Consider the following 27,656-nt stretch of genomic DNA (forward strand, 5'->3'; position numbering starts at 1 on the left):
CAAAAGAAAATCAATGATAAACTTGTAATGAAGAATTGATTTAGGATTTATTGTAAATACAAAAACTAAAATTAAACAATTAAAAATATAAAAACTGAAATCAAAACAAACCTTAGATACGAAAATAATTTTTAACCTAAAAGAATTATTTTTCTTCTTTAGTATATAAAATATTTTCTGTCAATTTAGAACTGATTTAAAACTTATATCTAAGTTAAATTTTTATATTATACTTGTTTGTTTGCATCTTTGATTGTATTCATTTTTGCGTAGCTAACGAAATTTTCAAAACCATAATTTATCATATGTAAAATTATTGTTATTTTATTTTTAAAATATAATTTAAAAATTCATTTAATACAATCTCTATGGCTTATGATCTCTTACCTTTCTTCTTCCAAGAAAGTAACATTTGTCGATACAAATACTTTATCCTCTTTAAGATCATAAAAAAGACCACCTCTTTTTTTATTTGGAATAGCCTACAAATAAGCACACTCTTAAACGTGACTTCAACTTCTTTGGATTTTTGTTCAACACGTGTATTGGACATCTCCAAACCAAATGTTGTAAACTAATGTTATGACATTTTCAAAGTTCAAGAAGTGTTTTAGAAACAATGTTTTAAGAAACAACGTTCAAAATGTAAACATCAACCTGTATAGCATATTTCCAAAAAAAAAAGAGAAAAACACTTGGTAGTGGAGCATAACTCAACATTGGCCTAACCATGTTCTATTTCTCCTTTCTAATATACCCTTTTATTGCATTGTATCAATTGTTGAGAGTTGAAATGAGATTCCATGTTCTATCAAATAATCTTGGAATCTCACAACCTTATCATCTTACTTAACAAGTTTTCAACTTCATTCTTATTGGCTCCTTAAACTTTTCAAGAGCTTCATACTTATATTGCATTAGTAAAGATAATTATACCTTAAATAAACATCTATAAAAGAGATGAAATATTCATATCCTCTATCTTTAGCATTCATCATACCACAAAGGTTTGAATGTATAAATTCTAGAGTTTCTTTAGCTCTATAACATTTTTCAGTAAAATGTCTTGTTGACCTTTTGACCCTTAATTACAAATTAATTCATTAACAAGTGTTTTGATGACAAAAAACTTGAATTAATTCAATAATATTTTTTAGTGTTTTAAAATGTCCATGTATAGTCTCAAAATTACAAACCGAACACAATTTTAGTTGCCCAAATATGAGCTCAAACGAAAAAGTTATAGTCGAAACAAACTTGAAAAAGCAACGATGTGACGACTTAATTCATCAAATTTTAAAGAGGGAAACTTTAGATTGATATTGTTGTTTTAGAAACTACTTATAAAAATATGGTTAATTCACATATATGTAACAAAATAAAAAAATATTTACGGTCCGTGTAACAAAAAATAAAAACCCATGAAATCAGTAAAATATTTTCATAATTTTTAGATTTGTCCTTGAATATTACGGACAATTTGCCACTCCTCTTCCTTCTTCTTTTTTGCAATTTATTCATCTTCTGTTTTATATTTCTTCATCTTCTCTTCCAGATTTTCTTTCTTAAAATGATTTATTCTTCTGTTAAAATCTTCTATTTCATCTTCACCATTTTCGGCAAGATTCTATGAAGCTACTTCATTTTCCTCATCAAGATCGTTTAAATATCATTTTGATATGATCTAAATGATCGTTTGTTCTTGTCAACACAATCATTTAAATTTAAAGCCTTTTATCCAACATTTAAAATGAACTACACGATCGTGTTGACATGATCTAAATGATCGCTTACCATAGTTAACACAATTGTTTGATTTGAAGTTTTTAATGATCATTTATATTGGACTATACAATCTTTTACCATAATCAACACGATCAACATGATCATTTTGGTCAACACGATCGTTTACACTTGAAACATTTTTCCCCATCGTTAATAAGAACTACACTATCATGTATCTTGACCTAAACAATATTATAGATCATTCGTTTAGACTGTAGTACTCGATCGTTTAGAAAAAGATTACCAGCGCATGTGTGGCGATTAATCGTGTGTCGATTGATGTATTTTTGATATTTTCCACTGTATGTTTGTAGATTTTTTCCATTATCAGAATTGTTTGATATAGTGTAAATATTTTACCAGTTTTTTATATTTTCTAGAAAAACCCCAAAAGTATTGTGATTGTAAAAGTATCTATAGAAATGATTGGAATAAGTAATTTCTTTTTCCAATTTTTAGATGACAAATTTGTTTTTTGGTTTTTTTTTATTTTTAAATGGTCGAACGCCAATCACCAACTTGTTTTTTTTTTTTTTCAGTCACATTTTTAGATGCATCAAACCAATTTGTTGATAATCTAACAACTATCTAAATGACTTTAAATATTCAAATGTCTATTCATATGGCATTTAGATATTTTTGTTCATGAATATGAACAACATCTATTAATGAGAGATATAATTTGAATGGATACATTCTCGAGCCTCTCTCGCAATATAAGGAGCAAACAAAAAAGAAGTTAAATCAACCCAAACACCCCATTGACATTCGATACACTACTACTCGCTAAAAAATGAGAAATTGAATTACAAGACCGGGAAATAAATTAGATTCCTTTAAAATGAATAACTTTAAGCTACTCACTGTCACACCTGTTCGAGATAACGTAGAGTGACCAATTTTTAAAACAAAATATGAGTTGTCGCCAATCTTTTTTTTTTTGTGTGATTGAGTGCTAAAATAAAATAGAAAATAAAGAAATTTTAAATTTTTATTAAAAAGAAGATGGTTTACGAAAAATAGAATTGAGTTCGAGAGTTATTTGCGGAAGGGGAAGCTATTAGCACCCCTTAACACTCGTTAAAAATGATGATCAATTTTTTCTTTCTTTTTTCCTTCAAAACTTAATTTGAAAATGTCATTTAAAAAAATTACAGTTTCTTAAACACAATGTCTTGCTTTATCCTCATTACTTTAATATTCGAAGCAACGATCCCCTAAAATAAGTGGAAGAAAATCATCAATTAGACTATGCTAAGAAAGCATTTTTTTCTCACCTCAAGAAAACAAGAAATTTGTGCAATTTCTCAAAATCAATAGTCTTCTAATAAATTTTTTCGAGATCAAATCTCGGACTCCAAAAAATTTGATCCCTAACCTTAAGAGTTCTAGAAAATTGAACTCTTAAATTTTCTAGATTCCGTCGTAAGATTTTGTTTAAGAAAACAAGTATAGATTATTAGAAAATATTGATTATGAAACTTTATGAAATCATAAATAAAAAAATTATAACTTAAAAAGAAAAATTTTCTATATGATTTAAAGAAAAAAGAGTTTTGTGAAAGTTTTAAAACTTAGAAAAATTTAAATATGAAAGAATTTTAAAATATTGAAAATTTTAATTAGAAAGATTTATAAACTTTAAATAGAAATCAAAATGGGGCTTAATAGAAAAATTAGATAAGTAAAAACAAGAGTAAAAAAATATCATAATAAATTAAGCAAACATAAAATAACATATTGAGATTTTAATAACAATCTCGAACTTCTAAAGAATCGATTTCCTCACCTCAAGAATTCTAGAAAATGGAACTCTCAAATTTTCTAGATTTCGCTCTAGAATGTTTTTTTAAGAAAATTAATTGAAAATATTAAAAAAAAAACAAACCATTATTAGCAAGAATATATTAAATGGACAATAAGGAAACACACAAACATTTAAATAAACATATATACAAGGATAAAAATGTAAAATAAACAGTAAAATAAAATCGAAACAAAAAAATTACTAGAAACAAGAAAGTAAGAACAAATAATCATTAAAAAAAATGACAAATAAGATATGAAACAATACATTTGTTTCATAACAAAAAAATTATTAAAAAAGTAAGAGAAAATGTGGAAATAAAATAATAAAGAAATAATTATAAGAGAAGAAAAATGGAGAACTAAAAACAAGAAAAATAAAGAAATATAAAGAAAAATTATATTAAATAACATATAAAAATAAAAACATACTAAAAAAACAATAATCAATGGTATGAAAAGAAAAAAAGAATTAAATAAAAATTCTAATTATAAAGAAATTAAGAATAAATATATAAAGAATAGAGTTTAAAAATAAATTAACAAAGGAAATAAATAATAATAATAAAAAAGATAAAGTACCGTAACGCTTAAAGCACCGCAACACTAGGAAAGTTCCTTGTGCCCCATTGATGCGCAACACATGTTTCAGCATGGGAGATGGACCTTCAAGTGAAGAGCGCTTTGACACTTCCGTAGAGCGTCATGATGCTTGCTTTCTTTGAAATATTGTTGAAAATTTCTTTTTGGACAAGTTTGATTTCTCTATTTATATGGATGCTCTTAAACCCTCAACATTTGAAGTTCACCACACAATTCAAACCTAAAAAGAGTGTGTTCTTGCCCTAAAAATTTAGAGATTGTGAGGATTATTTTGATGGAATGTTGTTCGAGTGGAGATTGATGTGTCCCATCAAAGAAGGAGCGTACGAGAGTGTCTTATATGTTTCTTACTTTTCTTTTAGCTTTATGATTTCAATTTTATATGAAAATATGTCTTCGAACGTCATGAGTTGCTAGACTCATTAGTTTTTAGGGTGTTGGTTGAATTCCTTATAAATTTAGGTTGATGTTTAGTTTTATTAATGGATAAGATTGTAGAACTTTATAATTGAATATGCTTTATCCTTATTAATTGACTCTAAGTACGTTTTGGGGTAGAAAAGATAGGATAGTTTTAGGGTGTGGTTGAATTTCAAGATTGTTTTTCAGTACATATGTCCCTAAACTACTTTTTTAACTCATATTTGGACGTAAGAAAAACCAAACCTTATACTTGAATAATTTTTGTTAGTGGTCGAATTCAAAATATCAATCCATCCATTTAACCTTGTAGCTCATGAGGCTAGGAGCCTAGATCCTCCACTTTCATTCCCTCGAAGTCTAATTGTTGTAAATAGATTATTATCCAAAGAATTGTACGAAGTTTGTACAAATATTTAGGAACATGAACGTGGTGTCCACTTTCTAAGTGATTCCATTGTGCTTCTTCTTTCTCAATTAACACCCTCATTATTCACAACTCCATTTCTCAAGGAAGGAACAATGCTATGACTTCTTATGGCTATAATGGGCCTCGTAGAATTATCCAAATTCCTAGAAACAAAATCCTGGAATCTTGCAGAATAAAAAGGGATGGAGAAACAGTTAAAACAGTCATACAGGTCTCGTTTTGCTTTCAATTCGCAAAAAGCTTCGTGATTTTAGCCCTCATTTCAACTTTGATTGCTGACCCACAAGACTTGTTTCTTACTTCTTCCCCACCCTCCTTCCATTTCTGTCTCTCTCAAGCTTTCCACCTTCCTTCTTCAGCTGCATTTTTGTTCCTTGACCTTCATTGAAGCTCTGAATCCTGTCTCCGCCGTTGGGTTTGTCCAGAATGAGTTCTCAAGCACCCAAATCGTCGAGACCTTCAAAACCCCCAAATCAATCGCCACCCACATCCAGATCCTCGGCTTCTTCTCTATCTTCCCATCTCGCCATGGTTGAACTCAAACAAAGGATTCTTACCGCTCTCTCTAAGCTTGCCGATCGAGACACCCAACAGATCGCCATTGACGACCTGGAGAAAATTATCCAGTCCATTTCCCCGGAAGCCATTCCTATGCTCCTCAATTGCCTCTACGACTCCTCTGCTGACCCAAAACCCGCTGTGAAGAAAGAGTCATTGCGGCTTCTAACTGTTGTTTGTGCTTCCCATAGTGATTCTACTTCAACCCATTTAACTAAAATTATAGCCCACATCATAAGAAGGGTTAAGGATTCTGATTCTGGGGTGAAGGATTCGTGTAGAGATGCCATTGGTGCATTGTCGGCGCAGTACTTGAAAGGGGATAATTCTGGCGGTGGTGACAATGGAGGTCTTGGGTCTGTGGTAGCATTGTTTGTTAAGCCACTGTTTGAGGCAATGGGAGAACAGAACAAGGGCGTTCAATCTGGGGCTGCATTGTGTATGGCTAAGATGGTGGAGTGTGCGGCCAGCCCACCCATCATGGCCTTTCAGAAGCTTTGTCCCAGGATCTGTAAGTTGCTCAACAATCCAAACTTTTTGGCAAAGGCTTCACTCCTCCCTGTGGTATCCAATTTATCACAGGTTCGTTTTACTCTGTGTTTGTTCTTGCTATTTCAATTTATTTTTCATCATGGTATGGCTATGGAATGTAAGTTTAGATCCACGAATAACTAATGACATTTAGCGGATTATGAAACACTCGAAGGATCTCTGAAATCCAGCATTTCTTCCGAAATCCTCGGTGTTGAAGAGAGAGCATGAAAACTTCGTTATTAGGCCTTTTTTTTTTTTTTTTTTTTTTTTTTTTTTTTTTATCTTCTTTAGATTTCAGGCGAGTCTTTTTTATGGTAAGAACTGTACTCAAAGCCCATAGTTATCTTGTTTGGCTGAAGATGATAGGTGCAAAAGGAAGTTGTCTAGGTGAAGCGAGTTCTACTATAAAATTTTGAGAAGTATAATTGTATATTGTAATTATAAAAACATGATATAGAAATTTGGGTGTAAATCTGCCTCTTTCTGTGACAATGTAGGAAGAATAAGAGGATGGTTTGGTCGAATGCCCAGTTGCTTACTTGAATACATAAAAAGACTGTGGGACAGATAACAAATTGGTGAATTGCTCTTTAGAAACCAAGTTGAGTTCAGTATCAACATCTGATACATCGTTGTGAACAGACGATCAAACTATCAATATGTTTAAGAGAGAAAAAGAAAAGATGAAAATATTTTCAAGAATAGAAGAAGACAATGCCAATCCTCTAACTAAAGAGGCATAATAAAATTACTTGAAAAGATGTACATATGACAGATTGTTTAGTTTTCATTTGAAACCAATAACAATTTATAACCAGACCAAGATTCGTGGAACTTGTTTTAGGTTGGTGCTATTGGACAACAGAGTTTGGAAAATTTGCTACCAAGTATTCATGAGTTACTTGGGAGCAGTGACTGGGGAACACGCAAGGCAGCAGCTGATGCACTAAGTGCATTAGCATTGCATTCAAGCAATTTCATCACAGATGGAGGTGCTTCCACTTTGGCAGTACTCGAGGCTTGCCGTTTTGACAAGGTAGTCTTTTGCTTTCATATTTCCTTTACGAAGCATCTCATTTGCCCTGCTCCTGTTTTTGTCTATGTGTGTGTTTCCTAGCAGCACATTCGAGAACTTAGATAAGAATCTTGGTGCAAGATGAATTACCGACTTTTTACTTATAAACTTGCTAGGCTACTTGCCCACTTCAAACAGTTGGCCTTCAATGGTAATGCCATTGCCATCTGTGTACGTTTAATCAAACTAGCAGAGGAGAATCTAAGATTGAACTAGGTGAATGTAAAGGGTTTAAGGAAATTCAGGTATCAATGAATAGAAGAAAGAAGGTTTATGAAACCGTTTCTAACATACTATAATGGATTAAATTTCTTTTTTTCTTTTGGATGAGAAACAGGAATATATATATATCTATATATATATAAATATATCTATATATATATATATTTATATATATATATATATTCATATAATCAACAAAAGAGGACAGCCTGAGAGCGAGGTTGAGACAACCCCCCACAATCACAACTATAAGAGATCCTTCCAGTTGTTTAAAATCACTGAAAAGCTGTAATTACAAAAGAATTTGGTGTAATTGTTGCACCACCACGAAGCTGTATGCTGAGCACGGTCCAAAAAGAATCAAAGGAAAAGGTTTATCTTCAATATTTCTACTATTTCTTTCTTTCCAAATGCACCACAAAAGGCCCGCGAGGCACATTTCCAAATAATATTTCCTCCGGCACCAAAGAATTCCCATTAATCCAACTCAGCATCCAGCCATCGATTTTTCTTTGAAATGTGGCAATCAATCCCAAGGATACCAAATAAGAGAGATCACCCTTTATAAGCAAATTCGCAATGAAGGAAATTATGCTACCAAATGGAGAACTAAGAATAAGAAAAGGGTTTCAAAACTCTAGTCTTGGAAGTCTAAAAGAATTTTATTGGTTTCTTCGTGCAACATAGCAGCCTTGTTGGTTTTTTTTTTTAAAATGGAAACAAGCCTTTTTTTTGTTATTAATAAATGAGACTTAGGCTCAAAGTACAAGAGTGTTAGATTTAGAGCAAGAGAATGAAAAAGAATTTAGTCAACGACTACAACAAAAGCTAAAGTTAGGAAAAAAAAAAAGAAATGACAAGCTAATAAGTGAATACCAACCGAAAAATTTAAGCTAATTAGAACCGGACCAAAGTAATCGAAATACAAAGCAAAACGAAGATCTCTCTTATAAGGAACCTATTGAAAGCGATAAACCAACGAAACACCAACTTATGTGGAAACCCAAGTACCAAGAGAAAAACCACAATATTTTTGTTCTTATTATTTTATAATAATTACAATAGGTACAAGAGGGGAGAATAAATAGAATAACACAATGAGATAAGAAAGGAAAGATATTTAGGTAAATCTCCCATAATCTCCCTGTGGGCCAAGCCCACTAACTCTAACACTCCCCCTCAAGTTGAGATGTAAATATCAGTGAGGCCCAACTTAAGAAGCCCCATGGTGAGAACATCAACAACCGTTGGCTTGAAAGAATGTACGGAATGCATATGCTCCTATTGTCAAGTCTTCCTTTGATGAAATGTCGATCTATCTCAACATGTTTGGTTCTATCATGTTGAACTGGATTGTTAGCAATGCTAATGATGGCTTTGTTATCACATAATAGCTTCGTTGGTGTCTCACACTCATGATGAGGATTAGACAAGACTTTTTGGAGCCAAATTTTCTCACATATCCTCAAACTCATAGCCCAGTATTCGGCCTCAGCACTGCTTCTAGCCATGAAACTTTGTTTCTTACTTCTCCAAGTTACAAGAATGCTCCATACAAAAGCACAGGAAGCAGAGGTAGATTTCCTGTCAACAATAGATCCTGCCAAGTTTGAGTTAGAATAGGCCTCAATGATTTTTATGTCTGTCTTTCTGAACATTAACCCTTTACCAAGTGTCGTTTTCAAGTATCTTAGGATTCTATCGACAACTTCCATGTGCTCCTCATTGGGAGCCTGTATAAACTGGCTGACAACACTAACAACAAAGGAAATATCAAGACAAGTATTAGATAAGTAAATCAATTTAACCACATGGTGTTGATATTGTTCTTTATCAACTAGAGCTTGATCACCAGAGTTTCTTGAATTCAATAGGAGTATCAGCAGGACGACATCCCAACATACCTGTCTCGGTCAGCAAATCAAGGGTGTATTTTCTTTGAGATATGGAGATGTCTTCTTTAGATTTGACCACTCCCCTTCCTAGGAAATATATTTCCTTAATCCTTGATTTCAAATTCATCACCCATTTCCTACTTTAGTTGATCGATTTCTGCCTGATCTTCTCTAGATAAAACAATGTCATCAACATACACTATCAAAACTGCAATTTTTCCAATCTTGGAAACCTTTGTAAACAAAGTATGATCAGAATGCCCTTGACTGTACCATTGGGAGTTGACAAAGGTAGTGAACTTGTCAAACCATGCTTTAGGCGACTGTTTCAGACCATATTAGGATTCTGAAGTTTGCATACCTGTTGACCAAATTGGGCTTCAAATCTAGGCGAGGGCTCATATAGACTTCCTCCGCAAGGTCTCCATTTAGACAAGCATTCTTAACATCTAGCTAGTATAGAGGTCAATCTTTGTTTACAGCAACATATAACAGGACTCTAACAGTATTCAACTTAGCAACTGGAGAAAAAGTTTATAAATATTCAATCCCCATATGTTTGAGTAAATTCTTTTGCAATTAACCTTGCCTTGTGTTTGTCAAGTGTTCCATATGCTTTGTATTTGAGAGTGAACACCCATTTGCATCCCATAATTTTATGTCCCTTGGGACAAGTTTTATTCTTTTCAAGTGCTTTCAACTCTTCCATGACAACATTCTTTCATTCAGAACACTTTAAATTAGTGTGTATATTTTTCAGTATGATGGTAGAATCAAAGTTTGCTGTGAAAGCTCTGGACTGTGAAGAGAAATTATCATAGGAGACATAGTTACAAATAGAATATTTAGCACAAGACTTGGTACCTTTCCTCAGCACTTCCTCATTGCTAATGCTGAAAGGAGAGTCGAAAGAAGACTTGCCCTTCTTGCTGGAGTGAATGAGAGGGGTTTTGCTTGGAGAGCTCCTAAAAAATTTTACCTTCGAATTAGGCATAAAGAATTAAGAGTACTTAAGCTGGATAGGTGAGGATGATGAGAAGCTGACTTAGATGAATAGGCTAGGGCTTGAGTTTGGGTGCAACTTACTTTCAATAAATCTGGATTAGCTTCTAAAGACAGCTTGTAGCTACTGGAATGTGCTGATGATTGAGAATGGGTACGTTTTTTCTCTAGCAAATCAGGTACTTGATCTTCAATTACTGGGCTTTTAAGGATCGCTTTGCTGAAATCTTCATTTGGTTTTTTCTTTCGGATGAGTGAGGGAAGAACTTAGGACATTTCTTTCTTTTCGAATTTTCTTTGGAATATGACTTTGCTGAGGAATAAAGAGAAGAAGAGAGGAAATTGAAGATGAAGGGTTGAGATGATTTTGTTGAGGATTTGCCGTTGACAAGGGGAGTAAAAATTCTCGCTTTAAAAAAATACCAGGCGAATTAGTTTGAGAGATTAACTTTTTGTTCAAAGGGTTTGAGGAGAGTGGATCATCAAAAGGACAGGTTGGTTGAAGTGACTTTCTAGCTAGAAAAGAAGGCACAGGTGAAAGTTTCTCTTTCTTCATTAAAAGATCCTCTTCAAATTCCTCTGTCTTGTTCCTTTCAAAACTGAAATTCTTAATCTCTCTCCTCCTTAAATGTGGCTCTTCATATCCCGTAGACGTGTTCACACTACTTTCCTTGGATTCCAAATTTAAATTTACCGTTGCTTCAATGGAGGTAATCGATACTGGTGCTTGCAAGGCAAAATTCTGGCGAGCACCTTGTTTCAAAGATTTAAAGAGGTTTCTTGTACATGAAGGAAGTTTTTGGATTGATCTTAGATATTCCACCCCCTTTGGGAAGAATGAATATTCAACGTCTCCTTCATCTTTCAAAGCTTGATTTAATCTCATCAAGTCAAGTGGGTTTAAAGAATCCTCTAATGATAAACGACCCTTGGTTAATGGAGGGGGCTCGATCATTTCAAAATCACCAAAGTCTAGGAAAAAAATCCCTCGGTTGAAGTCTGTTATTTCAAATGTTGCTGGTATGAAGCCACAATGGTTTCTTTTTACTTGAATCTTTGCTTCGGAAACATCTCTAAATTGAGCGTTTCAGTAGCAATATTTTCCAGACCTCCAAAATGATCTCCTATAACTTTGAACGTTTGGTTGCTCCAATAATCATGAGGGAGGTTTTTTATTTTAATCCATTCTCTGTAGCCTTCATTAATAGATGGTCAGCTGTGTTTACTTTTGCTCCATGTCTCAAAATTTAAATGAAAAGTACCCATTACTTGCCATAACTTTTCTTTTTCAAGGAACTCTTCTAGAGAACCTTCATCCAATTTAATCAAAGTATTCTCTGTGAACAATGGATTGATGATTATTTTTGAATGAAAAGGATCTTCCAAGGTTTTTCTAATTTCCTTCCAATCATCAAACGCAAATAATCTTGAAATAATCTATAGATTATTGAAGTCTTCTTTTAAAAACTTCCGATTTTTTATCACCCAATACTGAGTTGCACTCTAAAATTCTGAGGTCGGAACAGAAGAAGGATTGTTCTGTTTAACCAACTTCTAGGTAGAGGATCCATTAAGCTTCACCATTTTAGCATAACTTGCCCTTAGTGACTCAAAGGGAAGCTGCGAGGAGGTTTGGAGATGTTTTCTGTACCAAATCAAATAATCATTCTTCATCAAGAAACTTTCCAACATTTTGTGAAAGTATTTCCATCCCCGTCGAGAGGTCCCTGAAAAAATATGGATGAAGGACTGTTCTCTGTTCCTCTTCCAGGCTTCACATCTCATCACCTAACCTGCTTTTGACAAAAAATTTAAGAGCCTTGTACTTCCAAACTCATCAAAACCATTTCGAAAAAGAAAACCATTCTCAGGGCCATGCAAGAATTAAAAAATAGCCTTCAAGAACCATCTAAGTTGAGTGTTTGACAACGTCAAGATCTTCCGGGATTCCACGTCTTCAATATGAAAATATTCCTAGTTGAACCCAATATGAAAATATTCCTTGTTGAACCAAATACAGTAAAGGGCATTCACTACTTTGCAGCCTTCTACTTCCATTATTTCCAAAACCAAACTGCCACTTAAGCAGGGATGGAGGAGAAAAACAGGCTCTAGGGGCACACTGGAGAAGAAGAATAGAATGCCGGAAGAGAAAAAGGGCCAGAGTGTGGTTAGGGACTAAAGGAAGGAAGGAAGGAAGGGGAGAGGAGAGAGAAGATAGAATTTTCATTCCTGATTTTCTGTCTCGATTATATCTTCTTTAGCTGCCTTGTTAGGTTAAGCTTTGACTTTAAGACTTCCCTTTTTAGACGGGATACTTGAAGTTCATTTTCTCCTGCTGTAAGCTTTATATGAGTTCATGTCAAACCTTTCTGGCTGATGAGAGAATTGAAGCAGTTGAAGCTCTTGAGCATCTGTTAGTGGCTGCTTGATTGCTGTTTATAAAGATAAAGTTGAATTATTTGGATGGGAAATTGTATTGCATAGCAAATTAAATATAGGATTTAGCATCCATGTCATCACCTTTTCAAATATTGCAAATATGACTATTTTGAGAACTCAAACCACGTTGCTTATATATATAAAAAATCGAGTCTTTAATTTTTTCTTATTCCAAACTTACCCCTCAACTAAATTTAGGGTTTATTCTCCTCATTTTCTTCTTCCTCACTCATCCTCATCACTTTGGCCCTTTTTCTTTTCAACTACGTGGACCTTGACGTTACAACGCCCAACAAATTAGACAACGCCTATTACTCTAACCTCCCAAAAAAGATGGGTCTTTTGTCCTTTAATTCGACTCTCTACACCGATTCAAGAACTTCCCAAATTGTCAAAGCATTGGCCTACGAACCCTCCATTTTCTGCTTTCATGGCTAAGCTGGAAAACGTTCAAATTGTTACTGACCTTTTGGAAGGCGAGATTTGAACCAAATGCAATTGTAGAAAATTCTCCTTGATATGCATATTTATTGTTTGCTCTGTTCAATTTCTTTTTTTGTTTTCGGTTGTTGGTAAATTGTTACATTAATATATATTGTGTTTTCTGTAATTTCATGTTAAGGATTGGTATATTATTTGCAGTGTTCTGGTTTTTTGGAATCAGATACCTTTTATTGATGGGCTTTATGATGTTTATTATGAAGTTGTAATAAGAGTTCTAGTCTTCTGTTAGGTTTCCCAAAAGAACACTAAAATAACCCAACTTATTGGCAGAAAAACAGAGTATCCTCTGTAGGTTTATTTATTTATATTGCCAAATACAGTCATAAGCTTAAAACAAGAAAGAACTTCAAGGAAAAGAAATAACAAATAGCATACCAACATGTAGCCTACCCTAGGGTAACTTTGGCTACAGCAGCCGCCCTCCCAAGTTTATACCAAAATAAAACCTACCTCCCCAATCCCCAAAAGATGCTATATATAAGTATTTTCTAACATTCTCTCTCCCTGGGTCCCACACGCACGATCCCTCATTTTTTTCCTTTTTCCTCATTCCTGTCCAGCTGAATTACTTTTCTGTCCCTCCTCTTATATGTATGCAATATGGGAGGTCTTACAATACCCCTTGGTTCCACATTCACCTTGTCCTCAAGGTGGAAAGAAGGGAATTGTTGATTCATTTGATAAACCGATTCCTACGTAGCATCACTCTCCTGTAGGCCTTGCCATTTGATTAACCACTCGTTAGCCCCTAACTCCTTATTCCAACGGATTCCAAGGACATTTTCTGGCTGTAGCTGTAATTCAAAGTTTTCTGTCAACATGGGGTGCTGGTGCTGGACTACTTGCTGTGCCCCCAGCTTTGGTTTGAGCTGCGAAATGTGGAATACATTGTGTATTGCTGCCTCTGGGGGAAGGTCCAGCCGGTAAGCCACAGCTCCAATTTCTTCAATGATCTTATAAGGCCCATAATATCTAGGAGCCAATTTTTCTGATTTCTTCCGTGTCAAGGAGCGTTGTCTATAAGGTTTAAGTTTGAGATATACCTCCTCTCCCACCTTTAGCTTAAGTTCCCTTCTCTTTAGATCAGCAAACTTCTTCATGCGGTTTTGAGCTAATGTCAAATTTTCCTTTAAGGCATTAAGAGCTGAATCACGTTCTTTCAGCATTAATTCCACTTCATTGTTAGTGGTTTTCTTGTCCCCGTAGGATAGCAAAGGGGGTGGGGAACGACCATAAACTGCCTCAAAAGGAGTAGTTTTTGTAGATGCGTGGAAGGTAGTGTTGTACCATAATTCTGCCCACGGTATGAACTGATCCCACTTGTGTGGCTGCTCATTGCAAAAGCATCTCAAGTAAGTCTCTAAGCATTGATTCACTCTTTCAGTTCGTCCATCCGTCTGTGGGTGGAATGCTGTACTTCTTTTCAGTAAGGTCCCCATGGATGCGAATAGTTCCCTCCAAAAATTGCTGAGGAAGATCTTGTCTCTATCAGATATGATAGAATTTGGAGTCCCATGGCGCCTAACTATCTTGTCAATGAAGGTTAGGGCTACCTGTTTCGCCGAGAAGGGGTGTTTAAGAGTGATGAAGTAGGCATACTTAGTTAGACGATCCACCACTACCATAATTACATTCATGCCTCCTGCCTTAGGTAATCCTTCAATAAAGTCCATCGTCCAATCTTCCAGGATTTTGTCCGGAATAGGTAGGGGTTGAAGAACACCAGCCGGTTTAGTAGCTTCATATTTGTTCCGCTGACATACTTCACACTGATCCACATATTTTTTGATATCATTCTTCATCCCCTGCCAATAAAGTTCCCCACTCATCCTCTTGTACGTTCGTAGGAACCCCGAATGGCCTCCTAGCACTGAATCATGGAAGGTGTGCAGCAATCTTGGAATAAGGGAGGAAGTTCGGGGTAGTACAAGTCTTCCTTTGTAGAGTACTCTACCATTCTTCCACTCGAATTTTCCTCCCACTTCTTGTTCCTTCTTCAGCTTTGCCACAATTTTCTGTAGCTCTTCATCCTTGTCAACTTCCTCACACACAACACTGATGTCGACAATACCCGAAGTTGTCATCTCATGAAGCTCTATCCTTGGTTCCACTCTTGAGAGAGCATCTGTTGCTTTGTTGAGTTGGCCCGGTTGATAGAGTATTTCAAAATCATACCCTAGGAGTTTGGTTAGCCATTTCTGGAATTGGGGCTGCACTTCCCTCTGTTCTAGCAGAAACTTCAAAGCCTTCTGGTCTGAGAGGATAGAAAACTTCCTTCCCAATAGGTAATGCCTCCACCTTTGTACAGATAATACCACAGCCATCAATTCTCTTTCATATATCGACTTTGCCTGGGCTCTTTGCGAGAGCTTCTGACTATAAAAGGCTATGGGATGCCCTCTTTGCGATAAAACTGCTCCCAAGCCGCTGCCTGAAGCGTCAGTTTCTATGGTAAAGGGCAGACTCCAATCGGGTAGTGCTAAGACTGGTATAGTTGTCATCGCCACCTTCAGCCTGACGAATGCTGTTTCAGCTTCTTCATTCCATTTAAAGGCATTTTTCTGGAGTAGCTTAGTGAAGGGGGTCGCAATGTTGCTGTAACCCTTAACAAACCTTCGGTAATAACCAGTCAGCCCCAGGAATCCTCTTAGTTCAGTGACATCTGAAGGTCTTGGCCAATTTACCATACTTCTAATTTTGTCTTCATCTGCCTCTACCCCTGTCTTGGATATTTGGTGTCCCAAATATTGGATTCTAGAATGAGCAAACACACATTTCTTGTGATTGGCATAGAGTTGATTATCCCTTAACACAGCAAAAACCATTCCTAGGTGTTTCTCATGTTCAGTGATGTCACTGCTATATACTAAAATATCATCAAAAAATACCAACACGCAACGTCTAAGAAAAGGCTTGAAAACCTGATTCATCAGTGATTGAAACGTTGCTGGTGCGTTTGTGAGACCGAAAGGCATCACTAGGAATTCATAATGGCCTTCATGGGTGCGAAACGCTGTCTTCTCTATATCTTCTTCCTTCATTCTAATTTGGTAGTAACCCGATTTGAGGTCCAGTTTAGAGAAAACCGTAGCTCCATATAGCTCATCCAATAGTTCTTCAATCACCGGGATAGGAAACTTATCTGAGATTGTAGCTTGATTCAACTTCCGGTAATCAACACAAAACCGCCACCCCCCATCTTTCTTTTTAACCAGGAGAACAGGGCTGGAATATGGGCTTCGGCTTGGGTGGATGATACCATCTTGCAGCATTTCAGCCACTAACTTCTCTATCTCCCCTTTTTGGATATGTCCATATTTATATGGTCTTACATTGATCGGCTTTTGGTTGGGCAGTGTCAAGATCCTGTGGTCGATATCTCTCTTTGGAGGGAGACCCTTTGGTGTGGTAAAGATATCTATGTACTGTTGTAGTAAGAACCGAATCATAGGGATATCAGCTTCATCTCCTTCCTCTTTCTCATCAGTCTTGTAGGTATCATCAGTTTCTACTTCCATGTTTGCCCATTCCAATAGAAATCCTTGATCCTCCTCTTGCCATGTCTTTTCCAGTGTCCTTAGTGAACATTCGGCCCTGATGAGGGAAGGATCTCCTTTCAATATGATCTGTCTACCTCCGTTCCAAAAGCTCATCGTCAAGGAAGGCCAGTGGATCTTCATAGTACCTGTGGTGTCCAGCCACTGCATCCCTAAGACAGCATCGACCGAGCCCAGTTCTACCGCTAGGAAATCTGCTATGATGGTAATTTCGTCAAGTTTCACTTCCACTCTTCGACATATCCCCTTTCCCTTACAGCGTGTTCCATTTCCTATGGTGTAACCGAACTGAGTGTGTGGTTCCATTCCCAGCTTTAAATCTACTGCCAAGGATTGATGGATGAAATTATGGGTTGCCCCGCTATCAATTAGTATCACTATCTCCTTCTGCCTTATCCATCCCTTAAGTTTCATCGTTCCCTTTGAGGAAAAACGAGTCATGGTCTTCAGTTCAATTGCAGCCTCTTCGGTAAGTTCCAAAGTCTTCAGCTCTACGGTTCCCTCGATTACTTCCTCGTGGCTGTCTCCTTCTTCATCCTCTTCTTCTTCATTCATGATGAAGAACATCAGTTCTCTTTTCTCCTTGGTTTTGCATCGGTGACCAGGAGAATACTTGTCATTGCATCTGAAGCACAATCCACGGTCTAGTCTTGCTCTAAATTCTGCATCCGAGAGCCTCTTCACCGGTGGTTCCCCTTTCTTGAAGTTACCTTTAATAGGTATGGTGATCTGTTTCATTTGGAAATCGGTCTTCCTTGGTGGTGGCTTGTCCACATCTCCCAGCTTCTTGACTTTAGATGATCCTCCTTCCTCCCACTCTGTCATTCCTAACTCCATCTTGGACAACTTTAAAGCTAAATTTCGATCATTTACTAGCTGTGCTTCCCTCATACAATCCTCAAGTGTTTGGGATGTCTATTGATTACCTCGGCTTGTAGGGAAGGTTCCAAACCAGTGACAAACGCATCAACCAACACACTTTCTGCCATGTAGGGTAGTGGGGCTGAATAGGTCACGAATTTTTTGACATACTCATTATAGGATCCGTCTTGTTGAATCCTAATCAATCTTGCCCCTAAACTCTTTTGTCCCGAGTCTCGAAAAAACTCAAACATCCTACTCTTCAGATCTTCCCATGACTCCACCTTCTTCCTGTTGTGACTCCAACGGTACCAATCCACCTCGTCCTGGCCAAAACTTACCACAGCTACCTTGACTTTTTCACTCTCAGGCAGGTTGTTTATCTCAAAAAAATGTTCAGCCCTGTACACCCATGACTCAGGGTTTTCTCCAAGGAACATCGACATCTCCAATTTTTTGTACTTGCTCCGGTCAGTTACTGTTCCATTGATCTCTGTTATCGGCTCGGTTTCATCCATCTTCCCCTTTAACTTCATCACTGAACCGTCTGATGTGGTACCTGATTCTTCTTTTTTTTTGTAACTACGATTTTCCTTCATTTCGTCAGCCAATCGATCTACCGCCTTCTTCATTTCCAGCAGCATCTCTTTCATACTCAGGAGTTCCTTTTCAGTACCCTCGACTCTTTCTTCCATCTGTCTTTGAGCCATTTGTCTCGTGATCACCCCCAGTTTCTAGAGGCTCTGATACCAAATGTTAGGTTTCCCAAAAGAACACTAAAATAACCCAACTTATTGGCAGAAAAACAGAGTATCCTCTGTAGGTTTATTTATTTATATTGCCAAATACAGTCATAAGCTTAAAACAAGAAAGAACTTCAAGGAAAAGAAATAACAAATAGCATACCAACATGTAGCCTACCCTAGGGTAACTTTGGCTACAGCAGCCGCCCTCCCAAGTTTATACCAAAATAAAACCTACCTCCCCAATCCCCAAAAGATGCTATATATAAGTATTTTCCAACATTCTCTCTCCCTGGGTCCCACACGCACGATCCCTCATTTTTTTCCTTTTTCCTCCTTCCTGTCCAGCTGAATTACTTTTCTGTCCCTCCTCTTATATGTATGCAATATGGGAGGTCTTACATCTTCATAGAAAGTACTGCCGACTATGTCATAATGAATACAAGGTAATTGGATGACAGTGAGTAGTACAAATAAAATAACAGGAAAAATTCTAATCGTCAAAACAACTAAATATTTTTTATAAAAAAATTAAGAATATCAAAAGGGTAAAACTATTTGATTTAAATTGCACATATTTACTTTGCCATTGATCCTTTCACAACCCAAAGGTAGCAGAAGCAAAAGCAACAAGCCGAAGGTATGTGCAAGGAGAGATGTTATCAAAAGTGAAACTTTGTGATTTTGATTTTGATTTTGATTGTCATGTGATTGCTATCCAATTTCTATTTGATTGGCATGTGATTTTATTTGATGGCATGATATCAAGTATGTTGTGATTTTTTTCTGATTGCTATTTGATTTTTCATGTTATTTTCATTAGATATTAGGTATTGGACTTATGGTTTAGGGTTTAGGTATTTTGAAGTACTTTGTCATATAATTATCTTTCTGTTTGATGGTCATGTGGTTTTTATTAGATATTTTGAATTACTTTGTGATTTCTATCTTATTGTTATGGGATTGATACTTTATTTTGTAATTTTTATTAAAAACTATAAGTGATGAAAAAAATATAAAATAATTATATGACAATAAGAAATGAGTTTTTAAGTGATGAAAAAAATATAAAATAATTATATGACAATAAGAAATGACTATCTATTATAGTAAGTAAACATGAAGATTTTACACTTAAAATATCCAATTTTCAAGTCAAACCTTAAGAATGGTGATTTGTTATTCGGTGTTGGTAAAAGAAAACTGAAGTCACATGAAGTTAAGGAAACAGATAAATATATATATGATCTATATCAAATAGCAAGCAGACAACCATTAGATAACAAATAAATATACAATAGCAATTAGATAATGTTAGAAATAGTGGGTTTGGGTCATCTTGAAAGCCTAAGGATAGTTTAGATTTACTTTGCCGTAATTTTTTGTTGTTTTAACTAGACTCGTGTTGCCTATAAATATTTTTATACCTTTATTTTCATTAGAAAATAATGAGAAATATTAGCATTATAGTTTTTCTCCCTGTACTAGGGTTTCCACGTAAATTTGTGTTTGTTCTACGTCTCTACTTTTAATAGATAACAATCAATATCAATAGCAATTAGACATGTCAAAGAATAGAAACTAATTAGATGGCAATCAGAAGACAATCCCACAATATAAAAAATTACTCTAACAAAAAAATGCAATCAAGCAACGATTAAAAAGTACTCAAATGAGTAATATCTCAAAAAGCTAACTAAAATTGAAAAAAAATGTAGGAGATAATCAGATGACAATCAAATGATTGTCTTAGAAGGCTAACTAAAATAATCAGAAGTTAATTAAATGACTACTATTTAGGCTAACTAAAATTGAAAAAAAAAAGTAGAAGGTAATCATATGATAATCATAAAGTAAATAAATGACTATCTATCAAGATCAACTAAAATTGAAAAAAAAAGTAGATCATATTGTAACCATATGACAATCATATTATCAACGAGCAATAAATTTCATGTGCAAGTCCATGTAGACCTTTTAGTTTCAATTGCTTTTAAAGTAGGTTGGGCGGCCGTTTTGCTATTTTTGCAAAAAATTAAACATTGGGCCCTGGCCTAATTTTTTCAAATATTTTTTACAATCAAATTGCCTCTATTTGGATTGTATCATGGCCTGTCTTTTAGGGTGTTTGAAAGCATGACTATTATGATAGAACTCATTGTTTGTAAAAGAATTATTTACAGATCTCTTTAGGTTTCACGTTTTGGATGGTTTTTTGCCATGGCAGTGGTTGTAGGAACTTGAAATATTTCAAGGTTTTGGTTTTGAGTCTCAAGTCAAAAACCTTAACTAATAATATTATTATTTAAAAAACAAAGAGAGAGGGAAAAAAAAAAACACCCTGAAAAGAATCCCCATGCAGTTGTAAGGTTGGGTCTGATACCACCACGGATAAGAAATTGAAAAAAAATTATCATGCAGAATTGAAAGCCAAACATATCTTGCACTCTAGCATGAGCATGACGTATGCTACGTTGAGTCATTTGTTCTAATGGTGTTGGGTCATTATCTTCTCAATGAAATGTGGACCAGTGCAAATGGAGCTGGATTCGGACTCTGCAGTGATGTTCACATTTTGATGTTACCGATTTCAATAATTAGTTTGAAGCTTACTTTCTTCTTTAATGTTTAAGCTTGAAAATGATATGATGGATAATATTAATAGGACAAGGTTTGTGATCTTCATTGGACGGATGGCTTTTCCTGAATCTCATTGATTTATGTACAAGTGAAGAGAAATGACGGATTTGCATTTGCAGATTAGAGTATTTATCATGTTATATTAATGGCGTTTTACAGATAAAACCCGTTCGTGACAGCATGACAGAGGCACTACAACTATGGAAAAAACTTGCTGGTAAAACAGATGGTGCTGCAGAAAGTCAAAATGCATCTCAAGGTCTAGTGGGTTGTCTTTCCCCTTTTACTTTCTTCTAGAGGTTGGAGGATTACCTCAATTTATTCTGCTGCCAACTCCTGTTCCATTTCAATATGATGTTCTTGCTTTATATGTTTCAGACGGTGAAAACCATGAACCAGCGGAGTTGTCTCAAACGTCTGACTTGACAAGTGCAAATTCCCCTCAGGGAGGGAGGTCACTAGACAAAGATAAATCCGAGGAACCTATCCCTGTATTGAATTCAGCTTCAAAAACCAAATGTGGTAGTATTTCAGATAAAGCAGCTGTAATATTGAAGAAGAAAGTACCTGCTTTAACTGACAAAGAGTTGAACCCGGAATTCTTTCAGAAACTCGAAACTAGGGGGTCTGGGGATTTGCCTGTGGAGGTGGTTCTTCCTCGCAGACATGCCAGTTCTTCAAACACGAACGATGAGAAATCAGAGCCAGATAATTCAAATGCTGGGGGAAGATCAACTCGTGTTGAAAACACCAACACAGATGATTTTCAAAGAGCATTCAATAAGTTTCGAGACTCCGAAAGAGGTCAAATGGCTAAGATGCGGGATAATGATGATTTTGAGCGAGATAAATGGCACGAGGGGAAAATAAATGGAAGAGACTCCCGAACAAGAGCATACAATGTGAATGAGCAAAATGACATATCTCAGCGGGAATCTTCTGGTGCTCGTTCGGACTTCTCCAAAATGGATGCCCAATCGGAAAGTGCCTTCATAAATAACAAAGGAAGTTGGTCCGCTATCCAGAGGCAGCTATTGCAGTTGGAGAGGCAACAGGCGCATTTGATGAACATGTTGCAGGTACATGCTCATTATATGCTGTGTGGGGTTCTCGCGATTTAATTTTAAAATGTAATTTCGTACTTCCTATGTCTCAGGATTTCATGGGAGGCTCTCATGATAGCATGATAACTTTGGAAAACAGAGTCCGTGGACTCGAGAGAGTTGTTGAAGACATGGCACGTGATTTATCCGTGTCATCAGGTAGGAGAGGGAACTTTCCTCTAGGATTTGAAGGATCGTCTAATAGGCATCTAGGCAAGTATAGCGGATTTTCAGACTATCCGGTTGCCAAGTTTGGACGAAACAATGATGGAAGAGTTTCTTTTGGAGAGAGGTTTGTTCAATCAGAAGGAATTGGTGCAAACATGAGAGGAAGGAGTGCTGCATGGAGGCCTGATATGAATGAATCATGGGATTATCCTGCTTACATGTCGAGAAATGGGCAGATGGGATCTAAGAGATCTCTAGATGCCAGCATGGACAATAGGTCATCTAAATCAGAACAGGAAAGCGACCAAGGTGGTAACAGAAGAGCATGGGATAAGGGTGCTGGACCTTTAAGACTTGGTGAGGGGCCATCTGCAAGAAGTGTTTGGCAAGCATCAAAAGACGAAGCAACCTTAGAAGCCATTCGGGTAGCTGGGGAAGACAACGGAATATCTAGGACTCCGAAAGTGGCCATTCCTGAATTGACTGCGGAAGCATTGGTAGAGGACAATGCTGGTCAAGAACGGGATCCAGTATGGACTTCTTGGACTAATGCAATGGATGCCCTTCAGGCAGGTGATATGGACACGGCTTATGCTGAAGTTCTTTCTACTGGAGATGACATCTTGCTCATAAAGCTAATGGAAAGAACTGGTCCTGCAGTCGACCAGCTCTCAAATGAGATAGTCATTGAGATTTTCCGTGCTGTGGGACAATTTCTACTCGAACAGAACTTGTTTGACATATGTTTATCTTGGATTCAACAGGTATGGCTTTTACTCGACTGCAATAGCTGTTATTCAACACTCTTCACCCTCTTTTTTATGACCTGTATATATTTAGAATGCTGAACTGAAACTATGGAAACCTGGTTTGTTCTTAATTAGTCCAATTTGTTTGTGAGATCATATGGGAAATGCCTTCTGATTTGTAACGCTTGAAATGGTGTTTCAGTTGGTAGAAATTGTTTTGGACAATGGACCTGACTGTGTGGGGATTCCTATGGAAGTGAAGAAAGAACTATTGATAAATTTTCATGAAGCTTCTTCAACAATGGATCCACCTGATGATTGGGAAGGTGCTTCACCTGACCAACTTTTGTCACAGTTGGCCTCTGCTTGGAGAATTGATATTGGACAACTCCAATAGATATTATTTATAAACTCTTTTGCTGAATGGATGAACTAAATTCTTTTGTATAAGCAATAGTTTTCTTCCCATTCAAATGAATTGAAAATGGGATATATATTGGTTTGTTTAGGAAATGGTTCACATTTTTCTTCTCTTGGGTTTTCTGTTTTTTTGCTCAATCCTTTTAAGTTTAATAGAAGCAGAGGGATTTGAATGACAAACTTGTTGGCCACGGATACATCCATATGCCAATGAACATAGCTTTGAATTATTATTAAAAAAAAAAGAGAAATTGCTCTTAAAAAAATAAAAAAAAATCTATTTTTTTTTTTGTAAAATCATGAATAATAATATAGATGCAAAAAGACAAGTATAACAAATAATAAATAAAAAATGAATTAGATAAAAAAATCTTCAATCATGTTACTACAATAAAATTAGGATAAAATATATAAAAAAAAACTCCTAAACTTTGTGATTTGTGTCAAAATTATCCCTAAACTTTTAAATAATGTCTTTAAGCTTTTAAGAAGAATTTAAAAACACCATTACAATTAATTTTTGATGGAAATTGTTAATATTTTTCAAAAAAAAAAATTGTTAATTATTGAAAAGTTGCATAAATATTAGAAAAAATTTCATAAATATAACAATCATTTTTTAAATATTTCAAGTTTACCCTTCCGTCTTTCTTCTTTTTTTTGCTGACATTTTTTTTCTATAGTCTTTCTTTTTTCTCTACGATTTCTTTTCATCGTTTTTTTCTTTTCCTCTTTTTTTATGTCGTTTAGATTTGGGTGATTTCTTTCTATCGTTTTTCTTCTTTTTTTCTTCTTTTTTTTGTTGCGATTTCTTTATATCGTCTTTCTTCTTTTCCTCCTCTTTTTACGTCGTTTGGATTAGGGTAACAAAATCTAAAAGATCGTATATAAAAGATTAGGGTAACAAAATCTAAAAGATCGTATATAAAGAATCTTGAAAAAAATCGTTTAGATTGAAGTAGTCAAATCTAAACGATCATGTAAAAAAAAAAATCGTGTACCAAAATAATTAAAAAAAATTGTTTAGCCAAATCTAAACGATTGTGTACGAAATAATCTTGAAAAATAAACGATCGTGTAAACAAATCTAAAGGATCGTGTACCAAAAGGATCTTGAAAAAATCCATTTAGCAAAATCTAAACGATCGTGTACCAAAATTTGAAAAAAAATCGTTTAGATTTGGCAAGAAGAACAAAGAAAAATTTGAAAAAGAATCTTAGATAAATTTTTAAAAAATGTAGGTGTGGTATTTTGTTAATCTAATTCTCAAATAAAACAAAAAAAAAAGGGATAAAATGAAAAATCTTAAAAAGAAAAAAAAAAGATTGTAAATGACAAAATTGTTGAAATATCTACAAAATATATTAAAATTTCAGATTTTATCAATGATAGCCACGAATAGATATTGATAGACTACCAATGATATGAAAACTAACATTTGAAAATTAGGAACTCAATTGCTGAATTCCTAAAAATATTCTACAAACCCCAATCAATTTGACAACAATCCAAGGGAAAAGATTATATTTAGATTGCTCTTTTATCAAAAACCAAAAGATAAGGAGAACTACTTCCTTACTCTACGTTCAAACACTTCAAAAGCAAGGTGATCAAATTTACCTGAATGTTCTTCACATGCAACCCTAAATCAAGAATTGCAAAAGAATGGTGATGAACCTCTGTCATCTACCAAAGAATTTTCATTGATTGAAAACTCTTAAATCTCAAAACTTCCAAAACTAACGTGTTGTATTTTGATCCCCTTCTTTAAACCCAACATAGTGCACTAATAGTGTTGGATTTTATGTCATAAAACTCATAGATAGTAAACGTAATATGTTGACCGTTATTAATAAAGTGTTATTATTATAATTTCAATAAAGCGTTATTGATTATATTATTAGTTCTGTCTTAATAACTTAAATCCAATAAATTAACATACTAAGCTATTTGATGAGTCTTGAACACTATGTAGATATATAGATCAATGTTTGAGATACAACTTAAAGGGTTTATAGTATAGGGATAAGATTGAGTACCTTATCTTGGTAACAATATGGATACAACTCATTTTTTATTTGATACAAACAAAATGATCCTACGCATTTGTGTAGGTGTCATGCGAGTGAGGGTGTCTTGTGCAATGAGTTTGCAGAATATCGGACCACGAAATAGTAACAGATGTTACTTCGTTAACTAGTTAGGTTTTTATTTCATTAGGATGATCTAAGTAACTTAATCTTAATCATGAGTGTATTATGAACTGTTCGCGAGGGATTGTCCTTTGATTTTTACGGGTGAGAGTGGTCAGATTACCGACTCAATATGCTTATCATTTTGGGGACAAGATCGAATGGGGAGTTGAAAACATAATCACACAAGATGAAATTTACTCCTTCCCGACTTTAGGGTAAGTAGATGAGTGTTCACTTAAATGGTGTCTTTAGGATTTGAGCAAATGACCCTATCCTTCTTTATGGCACGAGAGAGGTTTCTATTTAGTGGTTAGACCATAAATAGGTTGTTCATTAGAGGAGCACTGATATTTAAGGACTAGAAGTAACCTAGAAAGGTAAAACGCTAATTTGACCTAGCTGATGTTACGAACACTTGCGAATGATTAACTTACTGTTATTCGTCTAAATCCGTGGACACAGAAATATATCTACAGTGAGAAGAGTTTAGCTGTGAGTCTTAAGTGGAGTGTATACACAATTAACGGATATTAATTAGCGTGGTTAATCTTATATCGTTGTAGTTTCTGATCTGTAGATCCATTAGGTCCCATTCCTAGTTCGTAAAGTGTAATGATGTTTATTTATATTGATTGTAATCTAAAATGTTCAAATTGAATTTGGCAATTAATATAATGTATGGTGATACATTGTAACATATAGTTTATATTTTAATCTAAACTTTATTATATAAATTTAATTTTGGATATGATTCAAAATTAATTTATGGGAGAATAAAATATTTGAATGAGTTCAAATATTAATTTAATGTGAATTAGATTCATATTAAAACTAAAATTTAATGTGTATATGATACTAGTAAAACTATAGGTTACGAGAGAAATTTATATTTGAATATGATTCAAATTTAGATTAAATTAAATATAATATATTTAATATAGAAATTAATTAATTGAAGAATTAATTAATAGTTTAGTTTAATTTGATTTAATTAAATTAAAACTTAGGTTATGTGAGAGATATTCATTTAAATATGATTTAAATGAATTATTAAGTAAATATGATTTTAATAATTTAACTATTTAATTAATTATTTAATATTAATATTAACGTTAATTTAATTTATTAAATTAATAGGGAACGTGAGTTTCTAATACTCTACCTCTACCTTTCTGTATTCTCTTAGAAGAAAATTCTCCCTAAAAATTTCTCTTCCAATTTTGGTTCCCACAAATCAAAATCTTAATTCAGAGAATAAGGAGGTCTCCAAGTGGTAGTGCCCCAAATTTGGGATTTGATAGATATAGAGTCGTCAATGAGAGTAAGTTTTCTTCTATGTAATTTTTGTATTTATTTTGAAAGCATACTTAGCCTTATAGTAATTTAGTTTCTGTATTTTTTTGCCAATGTAATGGTATTTTTAGGTTCCTGAATTAAATTTGAGCTATGGTTCTGTTTAATTATTCCGTTGCGTAGAACTCTTATCCTTTAAAAAAGAACTTAAAAAGTCCATTCTACTCCTTACTCAAAAGAACTAAAAACCCAAATTAACATATTATTGGCCTAAAACTCGTAAATGATAAATGGAATCCATTGACCGTTATTAATAAATTGTTATTATTATAATTTCAATAGGCACTATTGATTATATTATTAGTTTTGTCTTAATAACCTAAATCCAATAAACTAACATCCTAAGTTTTTTGATGAGTCTTGAATAGTATGTAGAGACATACATAGATCAATGTTCGCGATACAACTTAAAGGGTCATAGTATAGGCATAAGGTTGGGTATCTTATATTTGTAACACTATGGATACTATTCACTTTCTATTTGATGCAAACACAATGATCCAACACGTTCGTGTAGATGACATGCAAGTGAGGGTATCCTATGCAATGAGTTTGCATAAAACCGGACCATGAAATAGTAATTAGTATAT

General features: G+C 34.7%; 1 protein-coding gene across 1 annotated transcript; it reads left to right on the top strand.

The window, feature by feature from the left end:
* The first annotated feature begins 5,072 nt into the window (after positions 1-5,072).
* On the top strand, positions 5,073-23,628 carry LOC103494913 (microtubule-associated protein TORTIFOLIA1). The gene is made up of 6 exons (XM_008456293.3): positions 5,073-6,184; positions 6,981-7,172; positions 21,237-21,336; positions 21,456-22,156; positions 22,234-23,112; positions 23,300-23,628. Exons 1-6 carry the CDS (start codon positions 5,471-5,473, stop codon positions 23,492-23,494), a joined length of 2,781 nt encoding a protein of 926 aa, XP_008454515.2. The 5' UTR covers positions 5,073-5,470; the 3' UTR covers positions 23,495-23,628.
* The last annotated feature ends 4,028 nt before the right edge of the window (positions 23,629-27,656 follow it).

This window comes from Cucumis melo, chromosome 4 (assembly GCF_025177605.1).
Source record: "Cucumis melo cultivar AY chromosome 4, USDA_Cmelo_AY_1.0, whole genome shotgun sequence".
In the NCBI taxonomy this organism is placed as follows: domain Eukaryota; kingdom Viridiplantae; phylum Streptophyta; class Magnoliopsida; order Cucurbitales; family Cucurbitaceae; genus Cucumis; species Cucumis melo.

Excerpts from the sequence above, each read along its gene's own strand:
- LOC103494913 (XM_008456293.3), top strand. The coding sequence starts at position 5,471 with ATGAGTTCTCAAGCACCCAAATCGTCGAGACCTTCAAAACCCCCAAAT. Across the intron at positions 6,185-6,980 it reads TGGTATCCAATTTATCACAG|GTTGGTGCTATTGGACAACA; the intron begins GTTCGTTTTACT and ends AACTTGTTTTAG. Across the intron at positions 23,113-23,299 it reads GTTTATCTTGGATTCAACAG|TTGGTAGAAATTGTTTTGGA; the intron begins GTATGGCTTTTA and ends ATGGTGTTTCAG.